The sequence below is a fragment of the Oncorhynchus mykiss genome, chromosome 7 (genome assembly GCF_013265735.2).
Source record: "Oncorhynchus mykiss isolate Arlee chromosome 7, USDA_OmykA_1.1, whole genome shotgun sequence".
Classification (NCBI taxonomy): domain Eukaryota; kingdom Metazoa; phylum Chordata; class Actinopteri; order Salmoniformes; family Salmonidae; genus Oncorhynchus; species Oncorhynchus mykiss.
This window is the reverse complement of record NC_048571.1, coordinates 17,261,745-17,289,184: the sequence shown is the minus strand read 5'-3', so window position 1 is coordinate 17,289,184 and position 27,440 is coordinate 17,261,745. Positions and strand designations below refer to the sequence as shown.

The 27,440-nt window shown below is 44.6% G+C and overlaps 1 protein-coding gene across 4 annotated transcripts; it reads left to right on the top strand.

Annotated features, from left to right (window-relative positions):
• Positions 1 to 729: 729 nt before the first annotated feature.
• LOC100653440 (multidrug resistance-associated protein 4) lies at positions 730 to 27,005 on the top strand. 4 transcript variants are annotated; one of them, XM_021608654.2, is made up of 30 exons: positions 735 to 998; positions 2,691 to 2,801; positions 4,023 to 4,143; positions 4,298 to 4,522; positions 5,056 to 5,145; positions 6,105 to 6,268; positions 7,753 to 7,878; positions 10,955 to 11,204; positions 11,949 to 12,056; positions 12,352 to 12,441; positions 12,975 to 13,166; positions 13,873 to 13,967; positions 14,076 to 14,162; positions 16,121 to 16,217; positions 16,440 to 16,649; positions 17,253 to 17,390; positions 17,518 to 17,555; positions 17,673 to 17,779; positions 17,936 to 18,082; positions 18,255 to 18,334; positions 18,448 to 18,598; positions 18,677 to 18,796; positions 18,958 to 19,068; positions 21,237 to 21,337; positions 23,668 to 24,015; positions 24,155 to 24,244; positions 24,365 to 24,537; positions 25,054 to 25,159; positions 25,939 to 26,073; positions 26,267 to 27,005. In XM_021608654.2, exons 1-30 carry the CDS (start codon positions 925 to 927, stop codon positions 26,351 to 26,353), a joined length of 3,972 nt encoding a protein of 1,323 aa, XP_021464329.1. In that variant the 5' UTR covers positions 735 to 924; the 3' UTR covers positions 26,354 to 27,005. The 4 variants fall into 4 exon arrangements, with proteins under 4 accessions (XP_036838728.1, XP_021464329.1, XP_021464330.1 ...); XM_021608655.2 differs by lacking the exons at positions 735 to 998; positions 2,691 to 2,801; positions 4,023 to 4,143; positions 4,298 to 4,522 and adding an exon at positions 4,864 to 4,960; XM_021608656.2 differs by lacking the exons at positions 735 to 998; positions 2,691 to 2,801; positions 4,023 to 4,143; positions 4,298 to 4,522 and adding an exon at positions 5,277 to 5,375 and having other exon boundaries at positions 5,066 to 5,145.
• The last annotated feature ends 435 nt before the right edge of the window (positions 27,006 to 27,440 follow it).

The following is a 27,440-nucleotide window of genomic DNA, read 5'->3' as shown; positions in this document are numbered from 1 at the left end:
TTGTATTCAATTGTCACTCCCTGTTTCACACAATGACCTTCCTTTTCCCCTGTCACAAAGGGATTTATGGCTGACTTAAAAATACATCGTCAACCCTGTTATTTTATTTGGCACAAAATAGGCACTACTTTACCTTTTGAGATGGGATTTTTTTTATTACGTTGATGACAGAATGTTAAAATTACGTGAAATCTAAAGTTTTTGGGGGACTAAGTTTCACTTCTCAAAAGGCACTGAATTGATGGAATGACCTTACTAGTTTGCAGAGGTATGTTTTGTAGTGTTCATGTTCGCAACAAACCAATGCCTTCAAGTGTACCAGGTGGTTCATGAACTCGAAGTTAACTCCAGGTAGAAGTTGCCCTTAGAGTCAACTTGGCTCTACTCCTAGAAAGGATGTAGCATGCAGTACTATGTATTTACATTTTGGACATTACTCAATGAGACCGCTGCTATTGCTTGCCACCAATTACTTTATTTCCACCGCTCTCTCTGGTTTCCACTAGTTACCACAGCCACAAAGTAAAAATTCATGAAAAACAACATTTGCTTTTTGGTCTTAATTTAAGGTTAGGTATAAGGTTAGGTTAGCAGTGTGGTTAATGTTAGGGTTAAGTTAAAAACACATTTTAAGAAGATACATTTTAGAAATAGGCGGGGACTATGACTGGTAACTAGTGACGACCCAGTTTGGCGCTAGTTAGCTCGTGGCGTGCAACAGCACAATTCCGACTCGAGATCAGTGATTGGCTGACATAATTCTCCTGGCTGTCTTTCTTGTAACCTAACCCAGTACCATGTGCGTGCAACCAAGTTTACACGACAGGAAATAAAGTAACCGTTTTGAGGACTGGAGCTAGCAGACTTTGTCGCACCGCACGCGTGGAAGTTGGCCAAGCCTTTGAATAGAGCCAGCAGGGAAATATGGAACCGGTAAAAAAAGATGCGAAGACGAATCCATCGGCAACAGCTAATCTTTTCTCACAGGTATTCTTCTGGTAAGTCAACAACCTTCGCCGCCGGGTTATTGAAATAAAGTTGAGCTAGGCTCTACAGGTAGTCGTTATAGTGTTTACTGAAAGTGGTACCGTTAGGATATTCAAAACGTATTCGATTAATTTTAGTTTGAGGGGTTAAATGATTTGCTGTTTAATTAAATTAGGTATAACGTCATAATAAACACTTATAACTCAAATCACTAGTATGGTTTAACACAAAGTGCGTTTTACCCATGTAATTCGATGGTTTTCCCCACCGAGAAATCACAATTTCCGGTTGATTCATACAGTCTTGGATTAAGGATGATGCCAAATAAGATTCCAGTAATTTATGAATCAAGAATATTGTTTGCGCAAACTAGGCTATTAATCGCCATCTCATTTGTCTCGGTAAACCTCTGCGAGAAGGGAAAGGATGGATGCCTCGTTTTGACTGAATGAGACAAGCTGTGCTTTATATTTGCATTAAAGACGCACTCCAGCAATATTTAGACATTTCCTGTTGAAAAACAATACACCAGCCCCACGTATAAATACAGTAATGTACAAATGGGTAAAACAAATGTTTTGAGCAAAATCGTTTTTTTCGAGTGCAAATGAGCTGAAAAGGAGATTGGAGTAGGTCTTTAAAACATAATTTGCTAAGGCATTTGCTGAGAATTTGTACATTTTACATGCACAGTGCACACAGTTGGGTACTCAAGCATTTGCAATAAATGCTTTTTACAAAGACATGCTACCAGTAGGCCTATGTCACAAATAGAGTAGATTGTCTACTGCAGTGGGGGCTTGGAGAGGTAGTAGGAGATGAAAAATAAACAACTTTTTACATTTTTTTTGTTCAACTTACTCTTGAAAGTTGCAATAGTATAATGCACAAGGTGCAATTTCGAAATTGGGTAGTGCATCAGCACTTTTCCTCTTGTCTTTGCAGACCTTAGAGCTATTTATAACTTGTCAGAAATGTCCAGGTGATGTTCACCAATTATGAAAGTAGTCATCAGGGAAAAATTGATAGCTACATATCGGGATATTATTTTTGATGTATCGTTTTGACTATCCCAATATTTTTGTGCTAGTTTGCTGTACCAAATCTCCAGTATTTTTCCTTCATAGCTTGTTCTCCATCTTTTTAAATAGGGAGCCAATTAATTTCAGCACTTTTATTTCTATGACGGATCAAAACTCGTTTTCTGATAGCTCTCTTGTCCCTCTGCAGCAGACATGGTGAGCAATATGTTTGGAACATTGAATCACAATAAAATCACAGTATAGAATCACAATGCATATAATATCGGCACCTAAGTATTAGGATAATATCGTGAGGTGCCTGGTAATTGCTAGCCCTAGATGAAAGAGGGGCATGGGTGAAACATTTTAAGAAGCACTGGTCTACTGCAAGATTTCCCAAAATTGGTCCTGGGGCCTCCCTGAGTGCAAGTTTTTTCCCCCAATTTGTTCCCCACTAGCACTACACAGTGACTCAAATAACTAACTCATCATCAAGATTTGATTATTTGAATCAGATGTGTAGTGCTGGGGGGAAAAAACTAAACGTGCACCCAGGGGGGGGGGGGGGGACCGAGTTTGGGAACCCCTCGTCTAGTGCATGCATTGCCCTGCTCATCCTGAATGTAACACTACATGTATTGAACTCTTCATCTCTACCTCTTCTCTTCCCTTTTTCGTTAGCTGGCTAAATCCTTTGTTCCGCATTGGATACAAACGGAGGTTAGAGGAAGATGACATGTACAAAGTGCTTCCGGAGGATGGATCTGAGAGACTGGGAGAGGAACTACAGAGGTATGGCAAACATAATTCTGAACTAAGTCAGAAGTGGCCTGTTGAATTGTGGTTAATTAAGGCCAAATAGAACGTAATAACGGAAGGGTCTTCGAACCAGATGTTTATCCTCCCACTACTATACACCAAGCATATCATGACAGCCATATTCTGTTGGCTGTTTACCCTTTGATAAATAGATGGAAAGGAGTTGCTGCATTTAACATGTCATTGTTAATATTTTACAGGCTGCCTGTCCTGCCTGCTTTCAAGGACGATTATGAAATGGCTCAGTAAAAGGAAGCATGTAAATGCAAAAAATGAGAAAATAATGTTGTCTAGCTTCAACAATCCAACCTGGACTCAATTTGTAGGATTTGGAATGTACATTTGTATCCCTCCATTTAGTATGATATGTTACCTTACAAATGGAATAATGGTCGTACCACATCATAGAAATTGGATGAGTGAATGTATCAAGCATCTTGGAGGATGTATAGTATTATACGTCTTGCTCTAAGGCCAGGCTTCTTGTTGCGTCATTAGCATTTGTGGCTAACGTTAGCGGCTAAAGCAGCAGGTTAGGAGTATTAACTTAAATTCTCCATACCTGTAAAGTAGAGGTTAAGGGGAACAGTTAGCTAAAATGCTACAGTTGTCCCCAACGCGACTAAAACATGTAACCTTTGAGTTGCTGGACGTACCCATTCTCCCCGACCAACCACCCAACTTTTGTTTCTGTCTTAAGTAACCGGACCATTATTCCAAACGCAACGTAGCGTATCATACTAAATGGAGGTACACAAATGTAACTAAAATATCCTACGTCTGTTAAATGTGGTCAGGCTGACCAATCTGTTGTCTTTATCGAAACGGGGGTGTCAAAAATTGGAGGGGTCCAATCTGGCCCGCAGGTGGTTTGAATAATAAAAAACTCCTTGTTTTTGCAGGGAAAACGACCTCGATATATTTTTAAATGACAAATCAATGTATTTACTTCAGAACTATTTAAAGGTGTTCCATGTCACTCATTTAAACGTAAAGAAATCGCTGTACCAATCCTAGATTGTCCATTTGTATCACCACATGATGCAATGCAGAATTGAACATCCAGGTACCCATAGGGACTTCTTGCGTCGTCGGTCCTCACCTCCTTCTCAATACTCATTGGAGAGGACATGAGAAATCAAGTAATTTCAATTGCGATTCTCCCATAGTAAAAGAAAAGCCGTCTTTCCTCAGGCACTGGGACCATGAGGTGCAGAAAGCTGCTAAAGAACTCAGGCCTCCCAAACTCACCAAAGTCCTCATCAAGTGCTACTGGAAACCCTACGCAGTGCTGGGGATCTTTACTCTTATTGAGGTATGTAGAAAAAAACATGACTTGTGGAAGACGTACCGGTACCCTGTCCTGCTAGGGAATTTCAATGATATCTTAGCCATATGTTTATATATCAAGCTGTGGATTCACCTCATATCCTCTGTATTCTCTACCTCTTCTCTTGTTCCCCCAATAGGAGGTGATTAAGGTGATCCAGCCAGTGTTCTTGGGAAAGCTGATCCAGTACTTTGAGAATTACGATCCTGATAATATGGACGCACTGTATGAGGCCTTTGGCTACGCTGCTGGTGTCTGTCTGTCCACCCTGATCCTGGCTATCACGCATCACCTCTACTTCTTCCACGTCCAGAGGACCGGCATGAAGATGCGAGTAGCCATGTGTCACATGATCTACAAGAAGGTCTTTATAAGAGACACATGCCTACACACCTTTTTTTTCAAGGTTGTTTCTGAACTTGAGCTCGGCTGACTAAAGGATGAGTCTCTCTCACACATTCTCACACACGTCAAACTCATTCCACAGAGGGCAGAGTATCTGCAGGTTTTCGCTCCACTCTTGTACTTGATGAATTAAGGTCACTAATTGGTAAGGAACTCCCCTCACCTAGAGCAGTGTTTCCCAGCCCTCTCCTCAGGGACCGCTAGTCGCTTCACATTTTTGTTGTAGTCCTAAACTTGCACACCTGATTAAATTAGTCAAGGGGTTGATGATTGATAGAGTAATTTAATCAGGTGTGCCAGTTTAGGACTACAACAAAAATGTGAAGCGACTAGCGGTCCCTGAGGAGAGGGCTGGGAAACACTGCTCTAGGGTATGACTGCCTTTCCAAACTGACGTGTAGGTATTTTCTTTGTATTGTGACAGTGACAAATCACTTGGTGTTATTTATTGAGTTTGCAATAATTAACTTGGTAATGTCTGTGTCACCCCAGGCCCTGTGTCTCAGCAGTGCAGCGATGGGGAAAACAACCACAGGCCAAATAGTGAACCTGCTATCCAATGATGTCAACAAGTTTGATGAGGTATGAACCCTGTAATACATAAGGGTAATATATATTTTTTTTTATCACTTTGCATATTGCTGACTTGATCTAATAGCAACAGCAGAAAAAAGCTGTTGAAAATTAACCTATACTTTTGATCCACTGTGCAGACAGACCCAATCCAATATCAGCTCTGTTACTTCAACCCTGGAAGGTTGCATAAGTCGCACAATGCTGACTGAGTTGTTACTTTGACTGGCACCATGCAGGTTAACACTTGAGTTTAATTTTGATCTGTGTGCTGACACCTGGGGTGAAAACGTAACCTATTTTGGCATCTAAAGGGATCTGTTTCTTGGTGACAGACTGAAGTATAGTACTGTACATTCTGATAAAGGTCAGTCACAGGCTTCTCCAGGCACCTGGCAGACACATTAACATTTGAGTTGTTACTCCAGTGTTTCCCAATCCTATTTCCCCAGTACCCCCAACAGTACACATTTTTATTGTAACTCTGGACAAGCACACCTGATTCATCTGCTTAACTAATCATCAAGCCCTCAATGAGCTGAATGAGGTGTGTTTGTCCAGGGCTACAATGAAACCGTGTACTGTTAGGGGTACTCAAGGACCACGGTTGGGAAAACACTGCCCTACTCCACCCTACTGTTTTGATGCATGTTGTGGTCAATGATTCAAAGTCAAGGAAAGATGCTGCTACATATTACTGTTTAGAACATGGTTGAATGGAACGTACACAGTCCGATTCAGTGACTAGCATCAAACTACAGTGTAGATGAAGCAGCCATGTTGAAGATGTAACACAGAGGTCTAGAACTCATGGCTTGTGGGCCACATCAGGCCTGTAAGTCATTGGTGGCCCGCGGGTGGGAATTTGAGACAACTGATGTACAACCATCTCCCAAAATCCTGTTGTCGTTTAGAAATACTCTCACCCTATGAGTTCCAACACATTATTCCCCCCTGCTTGGTTACAGGTGACTATTTTCCTGCACTTCCTGTGGGTGGGGCCTCTCCAGGCGGCGGCCGTCCTGGGGCTGCTGTGGGTGGAGATTGGCCCATCATGCCTCGCAGGCATGGCCGTCCTCGTCATCCTCATGCCAACGCAGACCATGTTCGGAAGGCTCTTCTCCAAGTTCAGGTAACACACAATGTAGATAGGAGTTTGAGCTTAAGATTTTTCAAAATAAGCAGGGAGTTCGGTGAGTGCCTTCCTCCCTTTTCTTGCCCAATACAAAACCAAAAGAACATACCAATGGCTTTGTAAACTGATCTTTGGCCTGCTTTTAGCATGGACCGCGTGAGAACGTAACCCCAGCGTGGACCGCGTGAGAACGTAACCCCAGCGTGGACCGCGTGAGAACGTAACCCCAGCGTGGACCGCGTGCGAACGTAACCCCAGCGTGGACCGCGTGCGAACGTAACCCCAGCGTGGACCGCGTGCGAACGTAACCCCAGCGTGGACCGCGTGAGAACTTAACCCCCGCGTGGACCGCGTGAGAACGTGTGGACCGCGTGAGAACGTAACCCCCGCGTGCACCGCGTGCGAATGTAACCCCAGCGTGCACCGCGTGCGAATGTAACCCCAGCGTGGACCGCGTGCGAACGTAACCCCAGCGTGGACCGCGTGCGAACGTAACCCCAGCGTGGACCGCGTGCGAACGTAACCCCAGCGTGGACCGCGTGCGAACGTAACCCCAGCGTGGACCTCGTGCGAACGTAACCCCAGCGTGGACCGCGTGAGAACGTAACCGCAGCGTGGACCGCGTGAGAACGTAACCCCAGCGTGGACCGCGTGAGAACGTAACCCCAGCGTGGACCGCGTGAGAACGTAACCCCAGCGTGGACCGCGTGAGAACGTAACCCCCGCGTGGACCGCGTGAGAACGTAACCCCCGCGTGGACCGCGTGAGAACGTAACCCCCGCGTGGACCGCGTGAGAACGTAACCCCAGCGTGGACCGCGTGAGAACGTAACCCCAGCGTGGACCGCGTGAGAACGTAACCCCAGCGTGGACCGCGTGCGAACGTAACCCCAGCGTGGACCGCGTGCGAACGTAACCCCAGCGTGGACCGCGTGCGAACGTAACCCCAGCGTGGACCGCGTGAGAACGTAACCCCAGCGTGGACCGCGTGCGAACGTAACCCCAGCGTGGACCGCGTGAGAACGTAACCCCAGCGTGGACCGCGTGAGAACGTAACCCCAGCGTGGACCGCGTGAGAACGTAACCCCAGCGTGGACCGCGTGAGAACGTAACCCCAGCGTGGACCCTGTGAGGGCACATTTCGCTGTCTTGTCAATAAACCAGGTTTTTCTAGGAAATATATAGTGGTCTTTTTTCTTTCTTTTTTAAAACTTTTTTTTCTTGAGCAGATGGTCAGGGGGCTTGAACACAATTACAAATAATTTGTAGACTGCAAATTGACCACAATAAGCCCAAACAGATATAATATATATATATATATATATAACATATATATATATACTAAATCATAATAATTTCAAACCTTACATTTGTATACAATCGTATGCAAGTATCTCTATGTGTGGGAGTACTAAATAAAATCACATGAAGCTGGTGTTTTTACAGTCTTAAAAATTGCTCAGAACTGTCCTTTTCTTGCAGGAGTAAAACCGCTGCCTTGACTGACAATAGGATACGCACCATGAATGAAGTGGTGTCTGGAATCAGGATCATCAAAATGTATGCCTGGGAGAAGCCCTTCTCAGCACTGGTCAATGATGTCAGAAGGTAAAAAAAAGTATAACATTGAAGCTTTTGAACGGATCCCACTGCACAGAACAAACTCAATATTGAGATAGTGTTAGATTTGTAGATATTGTTACTGTAATAATGCTTACTTAACAAGCGCTATTGTCCAAAGCCCACTACAGATTGTGAAATGTGTTATTTCAAGAATTCTGCCATCACCCATGATTCAATTCAGCTGGTTATCCTGTTAGGATTGCTGACGTGAGTCACGGTCCCATGATGTGTTTTAACCAAATACCTTCCTCTTATTTTTCTGTGATGAGGAATCGACACCAACAACAGCTTCTTGTGATGTTGTAACGCTGTTTAAGGAAATTGTCAAACACACAAACTACATTCATGTCAGTCTCCTGAGGGTTTGTCCAGACATTTTAGATAAGCTTATCTAGACAATGCATTGAGTCCATCTCGTACTTTGTGCCAAAGTAACACTGACACAAATGTATAAGTTATACAAACATACAGTTGTCTGTCAAATCGACTGAAATCCTAGTGATTAACCCTTTTTCATTAGGCTTGGGTGGTGTACTGGGGTATTTTGAAATACCCCTTGTTATGATTTTCAATACTGTCAATATATACTCAGTGGCCAATGTATTAGGTACACCCATCTAGTACCGGGTTGGACCCACCTTTTCCTCCAGAACGGTCTAAATTATTCAGAGATTAGAAACTTTGCTCAATTAGTATCAATGGACCTAATGCGAGCCAGGAAAACATTCCCCCACACCATTACAACACCGCCACCAGCCTGTACCGTTGACACCAGGCAGGATTGGGCCATGGACTCATGCTGCTTATGCCAAATCCTGACTACCGTTGGACCAGGCAATGTTTTCCACTCAATTATCAAGCGTTGGTGTTGGCGTGCCCATTGGAGCCGCATCTTGTTTTTAGCTGATAGGAGTGGAACCCCGGTGTGGTCATCTGTTGCAAGGACCGAGGAGTTTTGTGTTCCGAGATGCCGTTCTGCACACCGGTGTTGTACTGCGCCATTCTTTGCCTGTTTGTGGCCCCCTGTTTGCCTGATTGCCTGATTCTTGCCATTCTCCTTTGCGCTCATCAACGAGCTGTTTTCGCTCACAGGACTACCACTGACTGGATGTTTTTGGTTTGTCGCACCATTCTCTGTAACCTTAGTCACTGCCGTTGCTGAGATACTGGAACCGGCCCGCCTGGCACCGACGATCATACCATGCTCGCTTTGCCTATTCTAAAGTTCAATCGAAGAGTAACTGCATGTCTGTCTGCTTGCTTTATATAGCAAGTCACAGCCATGTGAATTACTGTCGGGGTGGTGTACTTAATAAACTGGACACTGAGTGTATGTATATTTTTTTTGTCATCTTGTGCACTAGGTTAATAGATAAAGCAGATCTTGTTCTTCATTTTGCCTGTTGCTTATTTTTTCTTCTCATTATGAAGCCCTGCCCCAAAGCAGCTGATTGAGCCAATCATGGTATGTTTGTTAACAAAGAGCACAGAGTTAACGGAAGCTGGACTGTTGTCCAGTGCAAGAGAGGTGATCAAGTTACGCTTGAAGTTCACAACTGTTTGCCAGCTAAATATCTTATGTTTAAAACTATCTAAGACGTGCCAAATAAATTCTCTCCAACTCAGGGCTCCAGCTATGTAAATGGTTTGCTAGCTAAGTGGCTAGCCTGCAAGATCAAGATTCTTGGTTACAGCAGAGACAATCAATCCCCTCCTGGATCAAGAACCCTGCTGTCTAATATTTGTTGTGTGCAGCAAACCTTTTGACATAGTTGTACAGCTTCATGAGCTGGGGTGTCTGTTCTTGTAATTTGTTTATGTTGACTTGCTCTTGTTCGCAATTAGCAAGCGTCCGCTATGGGAATACGCTAGTAATTTGTAAGCATTTTCTTTTTTTGACTGTTTGAAAAGAAATGGTGCCCCCTTGTGTGCATTGCCGGGAACCCCATACCCTGGTATGTTACAGTAGCGGTATGAAAATCTGGATACCACCTGACCCTACTTTTCATAACCACCACTATTGCCTGGTGTGGTATTGCTAGAGCACCTCTGACACACAACCACCATGTACACTGAGTGTACAAAACATTAAGGACACCTGCTCTTTCCATTACAGACTGACCAGGTGAAAGCTATGATCCCTTATTGATGTCACTTGTTGTATCCACTTCAGTCAGTGTAGATTAATGGGAGGAGAGTGGTTAATGAAGTATTCTTGAGCCAATTGAGACATGGGTTGTGTATGCATGCCATTGAGGGTGACTGGGCAAGACCAAAGATTTAAGTGCCTTTGAACGGGGTATGGTGGTAGGTGCTATGCACACCAGTTTGTGTCAAGAACTGCAACGCTGCTGAGTTTCACACTGAACAGTTTCCTGTGTGTATCAAGAATGGTCCACCACCCAACGAATTGAGACTCCTCTGCGGGCAAAAGTGGGGTGCAACGCAATATTAAGAAGGTGACCTTAATGTTTCGTACACTCTGTGTATATTACAATGTCCTAAAATGGACAACGGATCACAGAGCTGGCACAAAGCCACTGGCATGTTAACCGGTGTCGACAAGCTCTGCTTCTCCACCTCAGAGCTGTGACATGGACATGCTACTACTATCCAGTCATAAGGCTGTCTCAATCTGTCACCTGGCTGTTAGTATAAGGAGAACATGGTGCCCATGGTTTATCCCAGTGATAAAAATACTAAATCTGAGCAATTTTATAAAGGGCTACATACGGATTCCTCGTGCAGTGGTTAATAATGTCACTGAGTGAATCTGTGGTGCACATCAACCTCTCCCCATGCAACAGGACAACCCCTGCTCCTCTCCTTTTGAATATCCACACGTGTTTACACATACTCGCAGGGCTCAGAAAAGTGGCCAGATAAACCAACAGTCATCAAAGCCATGTTATCAGTGTGTCGTCGTCCTGGTTTCCATGTCAATCATGTAGCATCCTCAGGCATATTTATATGCAGACTTGTTTCTGTGGTCTTATATTTATTGAAATGCTTCCTGGGTTTGTTTATGTTACGGAACGCCTCTCTCCCATTCTTCCCCCAGGAAAGAGATCTCCAAGATCATGTCTAGCTCCTACCTGCGAGGCCTCAACATGGCCTCCTTCTTTGCGGCCAGTAAGATCATCGTCTTCATCACCTTCACCGTCTATGTCCTCCTGGGGAACACCATCTCAGCCAGCCGGGTGTTTGTGGCCGTGTCTTTGTACAGTGCCGTCCGCCTCACCGTCACCCTCTTCTTCCCCTCGGCCATAGAGAAACTGTCTGAGACGCGCATCAGCGTCCGCAGGATCAAGGTACAAAATACATGTGCGCTTCTGAGACTGCAACCATTTTAAGAAGGAGTTTCAGTATTTATTTGTGGTATCATATGGTAAAGTTACTGGGAAGCACACAGCATCTGTAGTTAATCCAAGGTAGAGATGCTCTGACGCATTGTCCCTCGTTAAAAAGAAACCATGTCAAATGAAGACGTGAAAGCAGCAAAGCGCTGATGTGAATCATCACATTATTTCTTGGGTGGTTTTAATCATTATCTCTGACATATGTAAATATTATCTCTGTGAACCATACAATACCAGAGCTCTCCTGAGGTTGCGCAAGGCTCGTCTTCTGCACGTGTTGGCTTCCGACAGTGCAGGTGTCGTCTCTGCGCTCGGTTCCTTTTTAGTTAATTTTAGACGTGCTGCCCTGATAGTTGCCTGGATGCCAATGTGAAACACAAGTCCCAGCACTGGATCTGACCTCCTAAGACTCATTATGTAATCATGTCACATTATCATGCTTTATGATCAGTGACTGTAAAATCATCATGGGACTTATCTGAGCCACAGCCAGGCTTTTCATTACTGTACGTCATCTGATTGTTCAAAGCCAGGGACGTAACGGGCATCATTGCTATCAAGATCTTCAAGTTGTTAAATGTGTCATCTCGATCCAACACGATTGTAAACGAAGCCTGGGATCCATCTCGACGCGGTGGTTTTGTTGACATGAGACATGGCTGTATATCACTGGTTCTCTCTTGTTTCCACTCTCAGAATTTTCTCCTGTTGGATGAGATTGTGAAAAGCGAACATGGATTCCTCCAGGAGGAGAAGCAAGAGCCCAATGTGGAGATCCAGGACCTGATTTGCTACTGGGACACGGTGAATGTTCAACCACTGCCACCCAGACTTGCTGTTTGTTTTGGTTGTTTCAGATTATTTTGTGCCCAATAGAAATTAATGTTAAATGTCACTTATTGTAAATAAGAATATAATGTTTCTAAACACTTCTACATTAATGTGGCTGCTACCATGATTATGGATAGTCCTGAATGATTTGTTAATAATGATGAGTGAGAAAGTTAGATCATACCCCCAAGACATGCTAACCTCTCACTGTATTACAACTCATATAATAAAGTCTAACCTGAAATGTCCCCTCTCTCACTCTGTACAGAGTCAGGACGCCCCATCTCTCCAGAACCTGTCACTCACAGTAAAGTCAGAGCAGCTTGTCGCTGTCATTGGACCTGTGGGGGCTGGAAAGGTCAGAAGTCATGTTTCTTGGTGTGCCAGCCTATTACATCACTGTATGAGGACAGCAAGGCAACTGGAATATTTATTTGTCTGCTGTGTGAATCAGAAACGGGTATTGCAGGATTTGTAAAGAGGTTTTCTCCTCTGACTGTGACAGTGCCTTTGTGTACACTGAGTGTACAAAACATTATGAATACCTGCTCTTTCCATGAGACTGACCAGGTCAATGCTATGATACCTTATTGATGTCACTTGTTAAATCCAATTTAATCAGTGTAGATGAAGGTGAGGGGACATGTTAAATAAGGATTTTTAAGCCTTGAGACATGGTGCCATTGAGGGTGAATGGGCAAGACAAAATATTTAAGTGCCTTTAGAATGGGTTATGGTAGTAGGTGCCAGGCGACTGGTTTGAGTTTGTCAAGAACTGCAGCGCTGTAGGGTTTTTCACGCTCAACTCAATATTGGGAAGGTGTTCCTAATGTTTTGCACACTCAGTGTATGTTATCAAGCTCACCTGTTCCCCCTTCAAATTTCCCACAGTCCTCTCTGCTCAGTGCCATCCTGGGGGAGTTGCCTCACGACAAAGGGGTGTTGAAGGTCAAAGGTCAGCTGACCTATGCCTCCCAGCAGCCCTGGGTGTTCCCCGGAACCATCCGCAGCAACATCCTGTTTGGCAAAGCGCTCCATCCTCAAAAATATGAGAAGGTCCTGAGAGCCTGCGCCCTCAAGAGGGTAAGACACACTGAATGGAGCTCTCATGGTATTTAAAGCTGGGAGATTGCTAAATGCAAGGATTGAAGCTCCATTGAGCCCGTTGGATCTCATGAACTTTGACTGCAAAAGAGAACCAACACCTTGGGCTCTAGGTGGTACGCCTTACATCAGAGCTGTCAACACTCATGAACACATACACGCTGTCCTCTCTGCCCTATTGAACACAATGTGAGACTAGATTCAAGGTCTCACAATCACATCCCATGAAACAGACATCTGCTCTACAAACACTTCCTCTTTGATCAGAGGGCTGGACTTTTAGCCACACATTCACTTGCCATGGAGAACGCTTCAAACCAATCAAATCAAATGTATTTATATTATATAGCCCTTCTTACATCAGCTGATATCTCAAAGTGCTGTACAGAAACCCAGCCTAAAACCCCAAACAGCAAGCAATGCAGGTGTCGAAGCACGGTGGCTAGGAAAAACTCCCTAGAAAGGCCAAAACCCAGGAAGAAACCTAGAGAGGAACCAAACACACAGTGATCTGTAGTGATTGTCACTTTCCCAACTGTGCACTCTGTAACACTACCACTGTGTACAAGCTGCATTCCCTCTGTGTGGAAGATCATGTCCTGCACATAGTCATTATGGTCCTCCTGTTTGAGGGATTGTGGGTCCTATTAACTCCTGTCGTCTCTGTTGTCCCTTCTGTGTTCAGGACATGGAGCTGCTGCCAGACGGGGACCTGACAGTGATAGGGGACAGAGGAGCCACCCTCAGTGGGGGACAGAAAGCTAGAGTGAACCTGGCCCGGTAAGACCACAGCTTGACTTCAAACCAGAGTAGAAATGAGTTGAGGTACATTCTATAAATGTGATGAATATCCTCCAGTCTCTATCTGAAAGCCTTGTTGTGTCTCAGGGCTGTGTACCAGGATGCTGATATCTACCTGCTGGACGACCCTCTAAGTGCTGTGGATGCTGAGGTCGGGAGACACCTGTTTGAACAGTGAGTTAACCACAGTTTCAGCTAAACAGTTAAAAAAAGAAGAATTTATACACAACTGAATAGTGATGCAATACACTGCTAGAACTTTGCTCTCGGTACACGTCTCAACATGACTGTAAAAGAGCAAAACTATAGAAAACACAAACCGACTGGGCACACACTGGTTGAATCCAAGTTGTTTCCACGTCATTTCAATGAAATTATGTTGAACCAATGTGGAATAGATGTAGAATTGACTTCTGTGCAAGCGCATCCATTTTGCAGCACCGTAATCCTCACTCTCCTTGTCCTTATAAGGGGTCACGGGGATTGCCACAGGGTAGCTCACCAAGTCTAAACAAGATGTGCTACTGTAACATTGGCTAAGCAAGGACAGTACCTCCAAGGATCATGAGCAAAGCATACAGCAATGTATTCCTCTCTTACTTGTAATGCAGTGAATGAACTACAGACTTACTGAAGCATAAACTGGAATGTGTACAGTACTTCCACTATTGTTCTGAGGCGTTATGAAGCATTCTGTTCCTGCTCCTGTCCCCCAGTCCTTTGTTGGTGGCTGGTGATTTATCTGGCAGGGTAGCAGAAAGCCTGGAGCGTTCTATTCCAACCTCCCTGAGGTCTCCATCAAAGCAGCCCTAGCCTCTGATCACAGCAGAGGGGCCCGGTGGGGACCATCTGAGGGTAGGGAGGCAGGAAAAGGAGTGGTGCTGCTGCCACTGTCAAGCACACAATTGCAACAGAGCCCTACTCTACCGCTTCCTGTCACATGACATGGTCCCCTGGAAAGTGTTCATAATGGAACCAGCAGGGCAGTGAAGAGGGGTGGGCAGCACTTTTACTGTGCAGGGCTCACATGAATAAAAAGCTATAATGGTTAGAACAGGTTTCAATAGCATTGTAAGTGTAAATCTGTGTTTTTGGTGTGGATGCTGTCACAGACCTGCCAACATGCACACATTTTACCTACCAACTATGCAATTCTGTCCATGTATGAGATTGAGTTAAAAGTACGCAGAAATGAATGGGGCCTGAATTGATTTTAATAAATACATCCACTGAGTAAATCATCCCGATTCGAGCTGCAACACACAGACATGTATGGAGTTTGTGTCAACAGACATGGTGATTTTAATACATCATTATTGGACGTAGCTACCCGGTGTCTGCCCCTCCTGTTTGATGTGGTGCTGAGTTTGAAGACTGTCAGCTGTACGTAAACACATGGACAAATCCCTTTTCGACTCTGTGTGTTGTGGGAAGAAAAACTCATTGTTTCAAGCTAACGTTAGCAAACATAAGCTGTACATTCAGTGGGCTCTAAAGTGTCAGCAGTTCACCCGCATTTGCTAGTGAAAGGAATGAAATGCAAATACTAAAAATAACTGGTGTCATTTGGGCGAGTGTGATATACATTTAATACTGCGTCCCATTAGTTGTATTTTCCACGTAACATTACGAGGATCACGCAACCTGATTGGCTGTAATGATCAAACATCAATATAAACATCTCGGCATTAAATTGAGTGGGGAGTTTAGAAGACTGCGCGATGAAGAATGAGTGAGTGTCTGGTATTAGCTATAGAGGAAATGCTTCTAAAATGCCTTTGCACTAGATTTGAGATTTTATCAATTTCGAAAATCTGAAATTATGTATGCGCTGCAAAGAAATCCAATAGGCACCTTTACATAGGCTGAAACAGCGGACTCTTCTAGAGAACAGCGCTCAGGTTCCCTTTGTGGTAGCCTACTTAAGCTTTGTGTAGCCAGTTTGATCTGTGTCGATGCGATCATATTTTTTCAAAATGATTTTGCTTTTGTTGTTTAGGAACCATGTCTAAAAAGCAAATACTTGTGAGCTGGCCCTAGTGATTGTCACCTCTCAAACAGGGCCAATTTCCAATTTGCCGGCGCGCATTTGGTACTCTAAAAAGTCTCTGTCTATTTCCATGTGTGTCCAGGTGTATCTGTGGTATTCTGAAGAATAAGCCCCGCATCCTGGTCACCCACCAGTTGCAGTACCTCCAAGCAGCCAATCAGATCCTCGTCCTCAAGGAGGTGTGTTCAACATTCCACACACACTTTAAGACTACATAGGAGCACATATGCACTACCCTGTGCTTAAGTTAATGCAGGACCCGCACTGCAAGCGGGTGTGGTTGGTTACCATGGGTTACTGTAAACACACGTAGGAACACCTGTATAAATGCAGACCGACTTAAACATTACATACAAACTCAGAATGTTTGGTGGGGTGTGACTTTCGTGTGTCTGTTTCAGGGTCACATGGTGGCAAGGGGGACGTACAGCGAACTCCAGCGCTCTGGGGTCGACTTCACCTCCCTCCTGAAGAGGGAAGAGGAGGGGCCACAAGCCCCAGGGGTGGAGACTGAATGCCGCTCGCCATGCAGCCGCACCCTCTCGCAGAATTCAGAGGTCTCCCACACCTCCTCCATACGCTCTGTTAAAGATGGAACTGAACAGCTTCCGGTGGGTCCCGCCCACTTCCGGTCCAGTCCTTAGATACAGTCACTAGGAGCATTTTCACTCTGCCCCTGATATTTTGTAGCAAAGCAGTGAGTGAATAAAAAGTTACCTGTGCTTGCTCTTTTTGTCCACAAGGCAGTGCGTACAAACTTTTAGTAGAAGTTTGCCAGACAGCAAAGTCCGTCACACGTCATATCTCAGACAGCACTGGCCTGATTTTGACGACCTTTGGGTGAATGATGTCTTGCCATAGAAATCCGGCATTTACACAATTACACTTATTTGGCCCAAGAGGGGGGGGGGGTGTTTACTGTTGCCTTGTAATTTTAGTAGAACCTATGCAAGCCACAGCAAAGTACATGTTGTACTTTCCTTAAAAAAAACAACTTTCATTTGGATCTTGCTGACATGCTCAGATTCAGAACACAGGGGTTGTGTAAGTTCTCAACTTCCCTCGTGCTTAAACTATGTAGAGGTTCATGTCCTACACAGAGTGCACAGAATGACTCACTAGACATGATATCTGTGCAACGTAATGTTATTTTATTTGCAGTGGCTTTAATTAATAACCCCCAATAAATCATATGGTGTTTGTGTGTAATGCAGGCAGAGCCTGTCCAGACAGTAGTCGAGGAGAGCCGCTCGGAGGGGACCATCGGCGTCGGCCTCTATGTCAAGTACCTGAAGGCAGGCGCCAACATCCTGGTGTTGATAGGAGTTGTATTACTCCAGTTCCTAGCTCAGGTAACCCAGTAACCCCAGTACAACTACATGGTCAAAAGCAGCGCTAGTAGTGTGGAAGAAACTCAATCTGATGACGACTTCATTAAATGATATAGGTCTACTAACATACTTATGTTTTTGTGTGCAGGCAGCATATATTCTGCAGGACTGGTGGTTGGCATATTGGTAAGACGTTTTAATTTCGCTGTTCATTTTCAGTCATGCAACTGTCATGATACCCTTTTAACATGCCGTGTTGGGACTGGCTCTGTGCTTTACCTCTGTCTCCTCTGTGATTGACAGGGCAGGAGAGCAGGAGAAGCTCAACGTTAACGGCACTGTGACCATCCAAAATGGTGTCAACGTCACTGAACAGCTGAACCTGGATTTCTACCTCGGCATTTACGCAGGTGAGACACAGTGGAAACCCTACTCTGGAAATTGTTTTGCTTCTCCTAGAATAGTGTCATGCAGGCTCTTTCTTCCTCCATAACCTTTGTGCGTCTGTCTGTGTTACAAAATGTGTGCTGCAGAATGTAACATTCTAAAATGGGAAATCTTTTCAGGTTTGACTGGAGCAACTCTCATCTTTGGCTTTGCCAGGAGTCTGGTGATGTTCAATGTGCTGGTGAAAGCTGCTCAGTCTCTGCACAACCGCATGTTCAACTCTATCCTCCGGACACCTGTACGCTTCTTTGACGTCAACCCAATTGGTGAGCCATAAGCCAATGCGCAAACTGGAACACATAGGGAAAGCAATTTTCTGTTGCCACAGTTTCTGTGTTGAGAGACGCTACATTGTTTGCTTAAGGTCAAACATTAATATATCTGTAGACAAAGAAAGAAGTCTTTAAATTCCTGGTCTTGTCTTCTGTTGTGCCCCAGGAAGAGTCCTCAACCGCTTCTCTAAGGACATTGGCCAACTGGACGCGGCCTTACCTTGGACCTTTGTGGACTTCATTCAGGTGAGCCACGACACATTTTGGCCGGTCATCTTCACAAGGTATTTACTATTCGATCACCAGTTAACCTGTTCCCTCTCCTCTGGTTATGTCTTTGGGCCTGTTTTCCTGAGTAGATATTCCTGCAGATCATCGGTGTGGTCGCTGTAGCGGCCTCCGTCATCCCCTGGATCCTCATCCCATTGGCTCCTCTTATCATCGTCTTCCTGTTCCTGAGACGCTACTTCCTGCAGACGTCACGAGATGTCAAGCGCCTGGAATCCACCAGTGAGTGCCAATGGCCTTTTTTGCTTAATAGTGTGTGTGCACATGGACAGTAATCAGTAACCGTGTGTCTCTATGCAGCTCGGAGTCCAGTCTTTTCCCACCTGTCCTCGTCCCTCCAAGGTCTGTGGACGATTCGAGCCTTCAGAGCTGAGGAGCGATTCCAAAATACCTTTGACGCTTATCAGGATCTGCACTCAGGTGATTGTCCTTTCAATGCTACCTTACTTCCGTTTTGTTTGTCTCCAATGGGTCTAAGTACATTGATGGAGAATGATATTTAATAACATGTATACATTCTACCCAGTCTCCGCTCTGTGCGGTCCGTTCTATAGGAATATAACTGAATCAGTGTCTCTCAGAATCCTGGTTCCTGTTCCTGGTCACCTCTCGCTGGTTCGCCGTCCGCCTGGATGGCATGTGTGCCGTTTTCGTCACCATCACCGCCTTCGGCTGCCTTCTGCTCCGAGACCGTAAGGGACAACGGCACACAGAGCCAACACAATTACAGAGTACAGTCGTGGCCAAAAGTTTTGAGAATGAGACAAATATTAATTTCCACAAAGTTTGCTGCTTTCAGTGTCTTTAGATATTTTTGTCAGATGTTACTATGGAATACAAGCATTTCATAAGTGTCAAAGGCTTTTTTTTTTTTTTTGAATTTGACCCCCTTTTTTCTCCCCAATTTCGTAGTATCCAATTGTGTAGTAGCTACTATCTTGTCTCATCGCTACAACTCCCATACGGGCTCGGGAGAGACGAAGGTTGAAAGTCATGCGTCCTCCGATACACAACCAACCAAGCCGCTGCTTCTTTAACACAGCGCACATCCAACCCGGAAGCCAGAGGAAACACCATGCACCTGGCCACCTTGGCTAGCGTACACTGCGCCCAGCCCGCCACAGGAGTCGCTGGTGCGCGATGAGACAAGGACACCCCTACCGACCAAGCCCTCCCTAACCCGGGCGACGCTAGGCCAATTGTGCGTCGCCCCACGGACCTCCCGGTCGCGGCCGGTTACGACAGAGCCTGGGCGCGAACCCAGGACTCTGATGGCACAGCTGGCGCTTAACCACTGCGCCACCCGGGAGGCCCCGTCAAAGGCTTTTATTGACCATTACATAAAGTTGATGCAAAGAGTCAATATTTGCAGTGTTGACCCTTCTTTTTCAAGACCTCTGCAATCCACCCTGGCATGCTGTCAATTAACTTCTGGGCCACATGGCAGCCCATTCTTGCATAATCAATGCTTGGAGTTTGTCAGAATTTGTGGGTTTTTGTTTGTCCACCCACCTTGAGGATTGACACCAAGTTCTCAATGGGTCATTAGGGTCTGGGGAGTTTCCTGGCCACGGACCCAAAATATCAATGTTTTGTTCCCCGAGCCACTTAGTTATCACTTTTGCCTTATGGCAAGGAGCTCCATCATGCTGGAAAAGGCATTGTTCGTCACCAAACTGTTCCTGGATGGTTGGGAGAAGTTGCTCTCGGAGGATGTGTTGGTACCATTCTTTATTCATGGCTGTGTTCTTAGGCAAAATTGTGAGTGAGCCCACTCCCTTGGCTGAGAAGCAACCCCACACATGAATGGTCTCAGGATGCTTTACTGTTGGCATGACACAGGACTGATGGTAGCCCTCACCTTGTCTTCTCCGTACAAGCTTTTTTCCGGATGCCCCAAACAATCGGAAAGGGGATTCATTAGAGAAAATGACTTGACCCCAGGCCGGCAGTCCAATCCCTGTATCTTTTGCAGAATATCAGTCTGTCCCTGATGTTTTTCCTGGAGAGAAGAGGCTTCTTTGCTGCCCTTCTTGACACCAGGCCATCCTCCAAAAGTCTTTGCCTCACGGTGCATGCAGATGCACTCACACCTGCCTGCTGCCACTCCTGAGCAAGCTCTGTACTGGTGGTGCCCCGATCCCGCAGCTGAATCAACTTTAGGAGACGGCCCTTGCGCTAGCTGGACTTTCTTGGGTGCCCTGAAGCCTTCTGCACAACAATTTAACCTCTCTCCTTGAAGATCTTGATGATCTGATAAATGGTTGATTTAGGTGCAATCTTACTGGCAGCAATATCCTTGCCTGTGAAGCCCTTTTTGTGCAAAGCAATGATGACGGCACGTGTTTCCTTGCAGGTAACCATGGTTGACAGAGGAAGAACAATGATTCCAAGCTCCACCCTCCTTTTGAAGCTTCCAGTCTGTTATTCGAACTCGATCAGCATGACCAAGTGATCTCCAGCCTTGTCCTCGTCAACACTCACACCTGTGTTAATGAGAGAATCACTGACATGTCAGCTGGTCCTTTTGTGGCAGGGCTGAAATGCAGTGGAATTTTTTGGGGGGGGTTTCAGTTCATTTGCATGGCAAAGAGGGGACTTTGCAATTAATTTCAATTCATCTGATCACTCTTCATAACATTCTGGAGTATAAGCAAATTTCCATCATACAAACTGAGACAGAAGACTTTGTGACAAATATACATTTTTATTCTCAAAACTTTTGGCCAAGACTGTATACTTGGGCTGAAGGAGGTTATGAAAACTGCAGCTTGTTGCCAGACCAGACCTAGAATAGCAATGATTGATTGAGCATTGGGTCTAACCAGTGTCCTGTTTGTTTCTCCTCTGGCCTTGTTAGAGGTGGAGGCTGGATCTGTAGGCCTGGCGTTGTCCTACGCTGTGACTCTCATGGGGATGTTCCAGTGGGGGGTACGGCAGAGTGCTGAGGTGGAGAACATGGTGAGACAACCAGATATGTAGAGGAACACCTGTTTTTACAATCAACCCCTTCAGAGATGCTACATGCTTTACAAACCCACCAGACAACTTAGTCTGGAAGTATGTTGATTGAAATGTGTAACCCAGTTCTCAGAACTATTAGTGGTCACTCTGAAACTGCCTCCTGGTTTATTTGGCCTTTCATCTTGTTCATGCTGGTTTTCATGCCAGTGTTGTCTTTGGCTATGCCGGATTAAGTGATATGACATGCTATTCTATAAAATCCTTTTTTCTGTAAATAATATGACCTGATTGAGCTAATTATGTAAATGTAATTAACTAGAAAATCACGGCACCACAAAATAATATTTATAGAGCAGTTCTTCCGAATAAACTCTTAAAGACCTAGTAATATTTTACATAAATAGCAGTCAATATTAATCGTCACCTTATTTCAGTCTCATCTGAAAGTTGTAAATTCTTGGTTCTTCACAAACCCTGGCTAACAAGTTGAATCAGCAATACAGAATTGGGTTAATTAATTTATTTACTAAATACCTAACTAATCACACATAATTACATATACACAGAATTAATCATACCTTGATTACAAATTACGTCATAAAGGAAAACGTCCCTAGCGGACCGAACAGATATGACAGCTGGTTACACAAAGAAAAGGGGGATTGGGTTTGAGTGAAAGAGCGGGAAGACATGAGGAACAAAGGGAGAAGCCATGCTATCGTAAATACAGTATCTTATGCATTCTACCGCCCATTTGGAAAAGGAAAATGCAATAAATATTTACTCTGAGCTGCGCTTCGGTAGGTTGGTGGTTGATGGAAGGTCGTGTTGCCCAACAGAGTCCTTTGAAGAATGTCTCTGCTGGTAAATTGGATACGTTGTAGTAATGTCGTTGTGGTAGACGGGATACTCTGTCTGTTCTTTCCTAGCCCACGTTTGCAGCTGCTGTTGCTAACTCAACGGCTAGGAGGTATCACTTCTGTAGTGAATAAGAGTTCAAAGTTCACGCTGAGGTTGGCTTTGTTCTGTAGTTATTATCTGAACCATTCTGACATCGGATCGTCATCCTAATGTACCCGGAAAAGCTGACATGTTAGTTCTTTTAACGTATGGACCGTCGTCCTCACATCCTCGGAACAGGAGGTTACATTTTCTTCAAGGCTTTATATAGTGGAGAGAGAAGGGTGTGGTTTTATAACCCATGTCTCTTCACAGGGGCGTGCCACTGTTGAGCAGAGCCCTAACCTTATTAAAACCCAAATCTCTCATTTGGAAGCTAAAATTACATTTGATCTTTTCACCAATAATTTTATATTCAAACATTTAAATTGCACAACAATTCCATGTGAATCTGATAACTCTAATGTGTAGACTTTCCACTGTAGCGTTTGTCATCCTATCATTGATGAGAATGTCTCAGATGACATCGTATTTATTAAGTACCAACCCATATGTTCAACTGGTCGGATTACCAAAATATGGTTCATTTCCCCCCCACCATCTGATGTTCCCAGAATCTTTATGTTAACCAAGGGATTTTCAAATGTCACACCAGTAGGGTAGAGAGAGGGGAAAAGTGGGGGGGGGGGGGGGGGGGGGGGTATATATGACTGTCATAAACCTACCCCCAGGCCAACGTCATGACACCAGGATGGAATGTTCGTCCATAACATCTTTCAAGAATCCAGCCTGAGGGTTTTCTGAAGCTTCTTAATGCAGCTCTCTAGTGCTTTTAGTTTCAAGTTTAAATGTACTGCACAAGTACAGTGTGACATGCCTTTTATTGCCAGCTCTAAACCCAACAATGCAGTACTAAAAATAACAACAAAATCACATGAGAAATAGAAATAAGAACAGCATGTGAAGTGAGTAAGCTATATTTGGGGTCAGTTAGTTACAGTACCATATTTACAATGTGCAGGGATACTGGAGTGATAGGGGTGGGGTAACTAGGCATCAGAATGTATGATAAACAGAGGAGCAGCAGCTAATATGATTGTGTGTGCAAGAGTCCTGTGAGTGAGCATAGAGACAACATTAAATACAAGGGTCAACTCAGTTTGTGTAGCCATTTTGTTAGCTATTTAGCATTCTTATGGCTTGGGGATAAAGCTGTTCGGGAGCCTGTTTGTGTCGGACTTGATGCACTGGTACCACTTACTGTGCGGAAGCAGAGAGGACAGTCTATGGCTTGGGTTGCTGGAATCTGGGCCTTCCTTCCTGGATGGCAGTGAGCTCGCCCCCAATGATGTACTGGGCTGCTTAGACGCCATGCTAGTACAAAAGCCAGGGCTGTTTGACTGACATGGTTTATTTACCGTCCTCAGATGACGTCAGTGGAGAGGGTGGTGGAGTACACAGAGCTGGAGAGTGAAGCACCCTGGGAAACCCAGATGCGTCCTCCTCCTGAGTGGCCGAGCCAAGGCCTCATCACCTTTGACCGAGTCAGCTTCTCCTACAGCTCAGACGGACCTGTGGTCCTGAAGGACATGAAGGCCATGTTCAGGCCCAAAGAAAAGGTTGGCATCGTGGGCAGGACGGGTGCGGGGAAAAGCTCCCTGGTATCGGCGCTCTTCCGCCTGGCAGAGCCAGAGGGCAGGATCTACATTGATGGAGTTCTGACCTCCGAGATCGGCCTCCATGACCTGCGCCAGAAGATGTCCATCATACCTCAGGTAGCTACTGTTGGTGGGTCTTCTGTGGCTGCTCTGTCCCTTAATCCTTCTGAATGTAGTAAAGGAAAGGCTTCTAGTTCAGATATGGCTCTGTTAGAGCTTATTACATTTTTCTGTTTGTGGCCCCTCTGTTCTGCAGGACCCAGTGCTTTTCACCGGCACCATGAGGAAGAACCTGGACCCTTTCAGCCAGCACACAGACGAGGACCTGTGGAACGCTCTCCAAGAGGTACTGCTCCTCAGACTCCTATTGATACAGTAACGGGACATACTCTCACATATTGACATACAGGTTGTGTGTTTTTGGTGGCATTGATCAGGCTCTTACTCCAGTAACTTTCCTCTCCAGGTCCAGCTGAAGTCTGTGGTGGAGGAGCTGCCCAATAAGATGGAGACGGTTCTGGCCGAGTCGGGCTCAAACTTCAGTGTGGGTCAGAGGCAGCTGGTCTGTCTGGCCCGAGCCGTTCTGAGGAAGAACCGCATCCTCATCATAGACGAGGCCACAGCCAACGTGGACCCCAGGTACAGAGCTGCCTCTCTCATACACACGTGTTGCCATGGAGGACCTCCTGTCTGTCCTTTCGAGCTGAGCAGCAGAGGCAGCTGATATGCTGCATTCATAACCAAGTGGGAAGGTGGTATTTACCACTTATGACTGGGAAAAACCACTTGAAGGCCCCTCCAACTAATAATTACTAGTGGGGAAACTCATCTATCATCCCTGAGTTTGGACTTTTCTCGATAACATTTGACAGTAAAACCATACTTTAAAAAAATAAAAAAAATAAATGTACTTATGGTTTTCCAACACTTGTTCACAGGCATGATAGCTGTAATTTTAGTTTGATGCAGCCTCTTGTCAATTAGCCACTCGTCTTTTCTCAATTATTTGAAAGCATCCAACTGGTAATTACCACCTTCCCACTTGGTTATGAATGCAACATAAGACTGGGAGGCATCTAGTAGTAGAGGAAAGTGTGTGTGTGTTTCTTCCTCCCAGCTGAGTGTGTCCTCCCTGTCTGTGTCCTGGCTCTGTAGAACAGACGAGTTGATCCAGAAGACGATACGAGACAAGTTCAGGGAGTGCACCGTTCTCACCATCGCCCACCGCCTCAACACCATCATAGACAGCGACCGCATTCTGGTGAGAGCTCTCCAGTTACCCAGTTGGGTGATCATTGTGTATCTGTCTACTCTAGTATTATTTTATTTTTTATATATACACTATTCAAAGGTTTGGGGTCACTTAAAAATGTCCTTGTTTTTAAAATAACATCATTGTTAATGTTGTAAATAGAGGTTGGCCGATTATGATTTTTCAACGCCGATACTGATTATTGGAGGACCAAAAAAAGGCGATGCCGATTTTATTTTTATTTTTTTTGTAATAATGACAATGACAACAATACTGAATGAACACTTATTTTAACTTAATATAAAACATCAATAAATCTATTTAGCCTCAAATAAATAATGAAACATGTTCAATTTGGTTTAAATAATGCAAAAACAAAGTGTTGGAGAAGTAATATGTGCCTTGTAAAATATGTGCCATGTAAAACAGCTACCGTTTAAGTTCCTTGCTCAGAACATGAGAACATGTGAAAGTTGGTGGTTCCTTTTAACAATATTCCAAGGTAAGAGGTTTTAGGTTGTAAGTTAATATAGTATTTATAGGACTATTTATCTCTATACCATTTGTATTTCATATACCTTTGACTATTGGATGTTCTTATAGTCATTTACAACCGTAACAATGTCTACACTGTATTTCTGATTAATTTGATGGACCAAAAAAATGTGCTTTTCTTTCAAGAACATTTCTAAGTGACCCCAAACGTGTGTCCAAGGGCTTGTCAGGTCCTTTTTGTATCCCTAATGATAGACCATAGATTACTTACTATAACTTCATTCTGTTCCCAGGTTCTAGACGCGGGTCAGATCCACGCATACGACGAGCCCTACACCCTACTTCAGAACCACGACGGTATCTTCTTCAAGATGGTCCAGCAGACAGGCAGGCAGGAGGCTGTTGCCCTCCTGCAGTCAGCTAAACAGGTAAGTAGCACACTGACTCAACAGAGCATGTCCACTTCACTCTCCCACTGTTCTCTGGCAGTGAAATAGCTTACTGCTCAAAGTGACATGCTACCACACAGATGTGTGGGAGTAGTGTTCTTGTGCATCCACCACATACCTCTGGCTTTTCGGGTTGGCGTACACTAACACTGGTTGTCTCGTCTTGATTCAGGCATACAACAGCCGGAGTCGTCCCAGTACGAGCAACGGAGGGGTTGGAGCGGACGGCAACTTGGTCATCTTTGAGACGGCCCTGTAACAGCCTGGGGGAGGCTTTGGCTATTGTTTAAAGCCTGGAGTACTGCTCCTCAGAGTTGGCTGGCACTGCAGTCCCATGGCATTCTCCAGTCTACAGAGATGAACAGTGCCTTATCACCCTGCAAAAACTCCATGTCGGAAACTCCATTTGGACAGGAAGCTGCAAAGAGGTGGAACGGTTTGGTCCAGTGTGTCATAGGCGGAGTTGAGTCAAATCCACTTATGCAGTTGTAGGGATTTTTCCCCAAGCTAAGAAAGTTGTGATGGGGTACGTGGTGGGGAAACACTGTTAACCGTCCCTTATTTATTTATCAAACAAACATGCAGTAACCATTCGATTTTAAAGGAATAACCATCGAGACCCATGACAATTGATTGTATAATCGTGACTTGACTGATAAATATTTTTGCCAGACTTGTGTCCACAATTTACAATGGCCAAAATTTGAGAACTCTTTCCTTAGATTCATTTACGTGGCCTATTGTCTGGTTATATAAACTATGTAATGTAGTTTAGTGCCTTCATTTTTTTGCAGCAGTTTTAGATGAATCATCTTTGTATAATTCATATTTATTAAAAATGTAATGTGTATTCCATGTAAAAACAGAAGTTATTTAGCTATACCAAATCAATCTCATGTAAAATGTAACACTTTATGTACACCAGTGATTTGTCTATTCTTTTACAACTTATTTGCACCAGCAGCTCCAAATGCAGTATTTACTGTAGTCACTGCATCAAATAGGGCTTGTGAATGTCTTCTGAAACTCAATACTCGGGTAGTTTGATTATGAATCCCACTAAATATTTAGTCAAAGGGCAATTTCTCAGGCAAAAATTGTGCTGATACTGTCTGGGAGTGGCCTGAGTGAAGGGGGGGAACTGACAATTGGCTTATTGGCAGAGGTTTGGAATGCTCTTGGTGGTCTAACTAACGCCCTCCATTCACCTCCAACCTGCCTCCCTAAAAGGCTGTTCTTTAATTGTCTCACCTCTTGCAAGCTCTGCCCATTTGAGCTTTCATCCAACCAACCACTCACATGTCCTCAGAACAAGATTGGATAAGGAAAACTGCTGTGTTTACAAA

What these genes read in the sequence shown, in the direction of transcription:
- LOC100653440 (XM_021608654.2), top strand. Translation starts at nt 925, where the DNA reads ATGGAACCGGTAAAAAAAGATGCGAAGACGAATCCATCGGCAACAGCT. An exon ending in GGATCTTTACTCTTATTGAG is followed by an intron (nt 4,144 to 4,297) that starts GTATGTAGAAAA and finishes TTCCCCCAATAG; the next exon opens with GAGGTGATTAAGGTGATCCA. An exon ending in TGTGGAACGCTCTCCAAGAG is followed by an intron (nt 24,245 to 24,364) that starts GTACTGCTCCTC and finishes TTTCCTCTCCAG; the next exon opens with GTCCAGCTGAAGTCTGTGGT.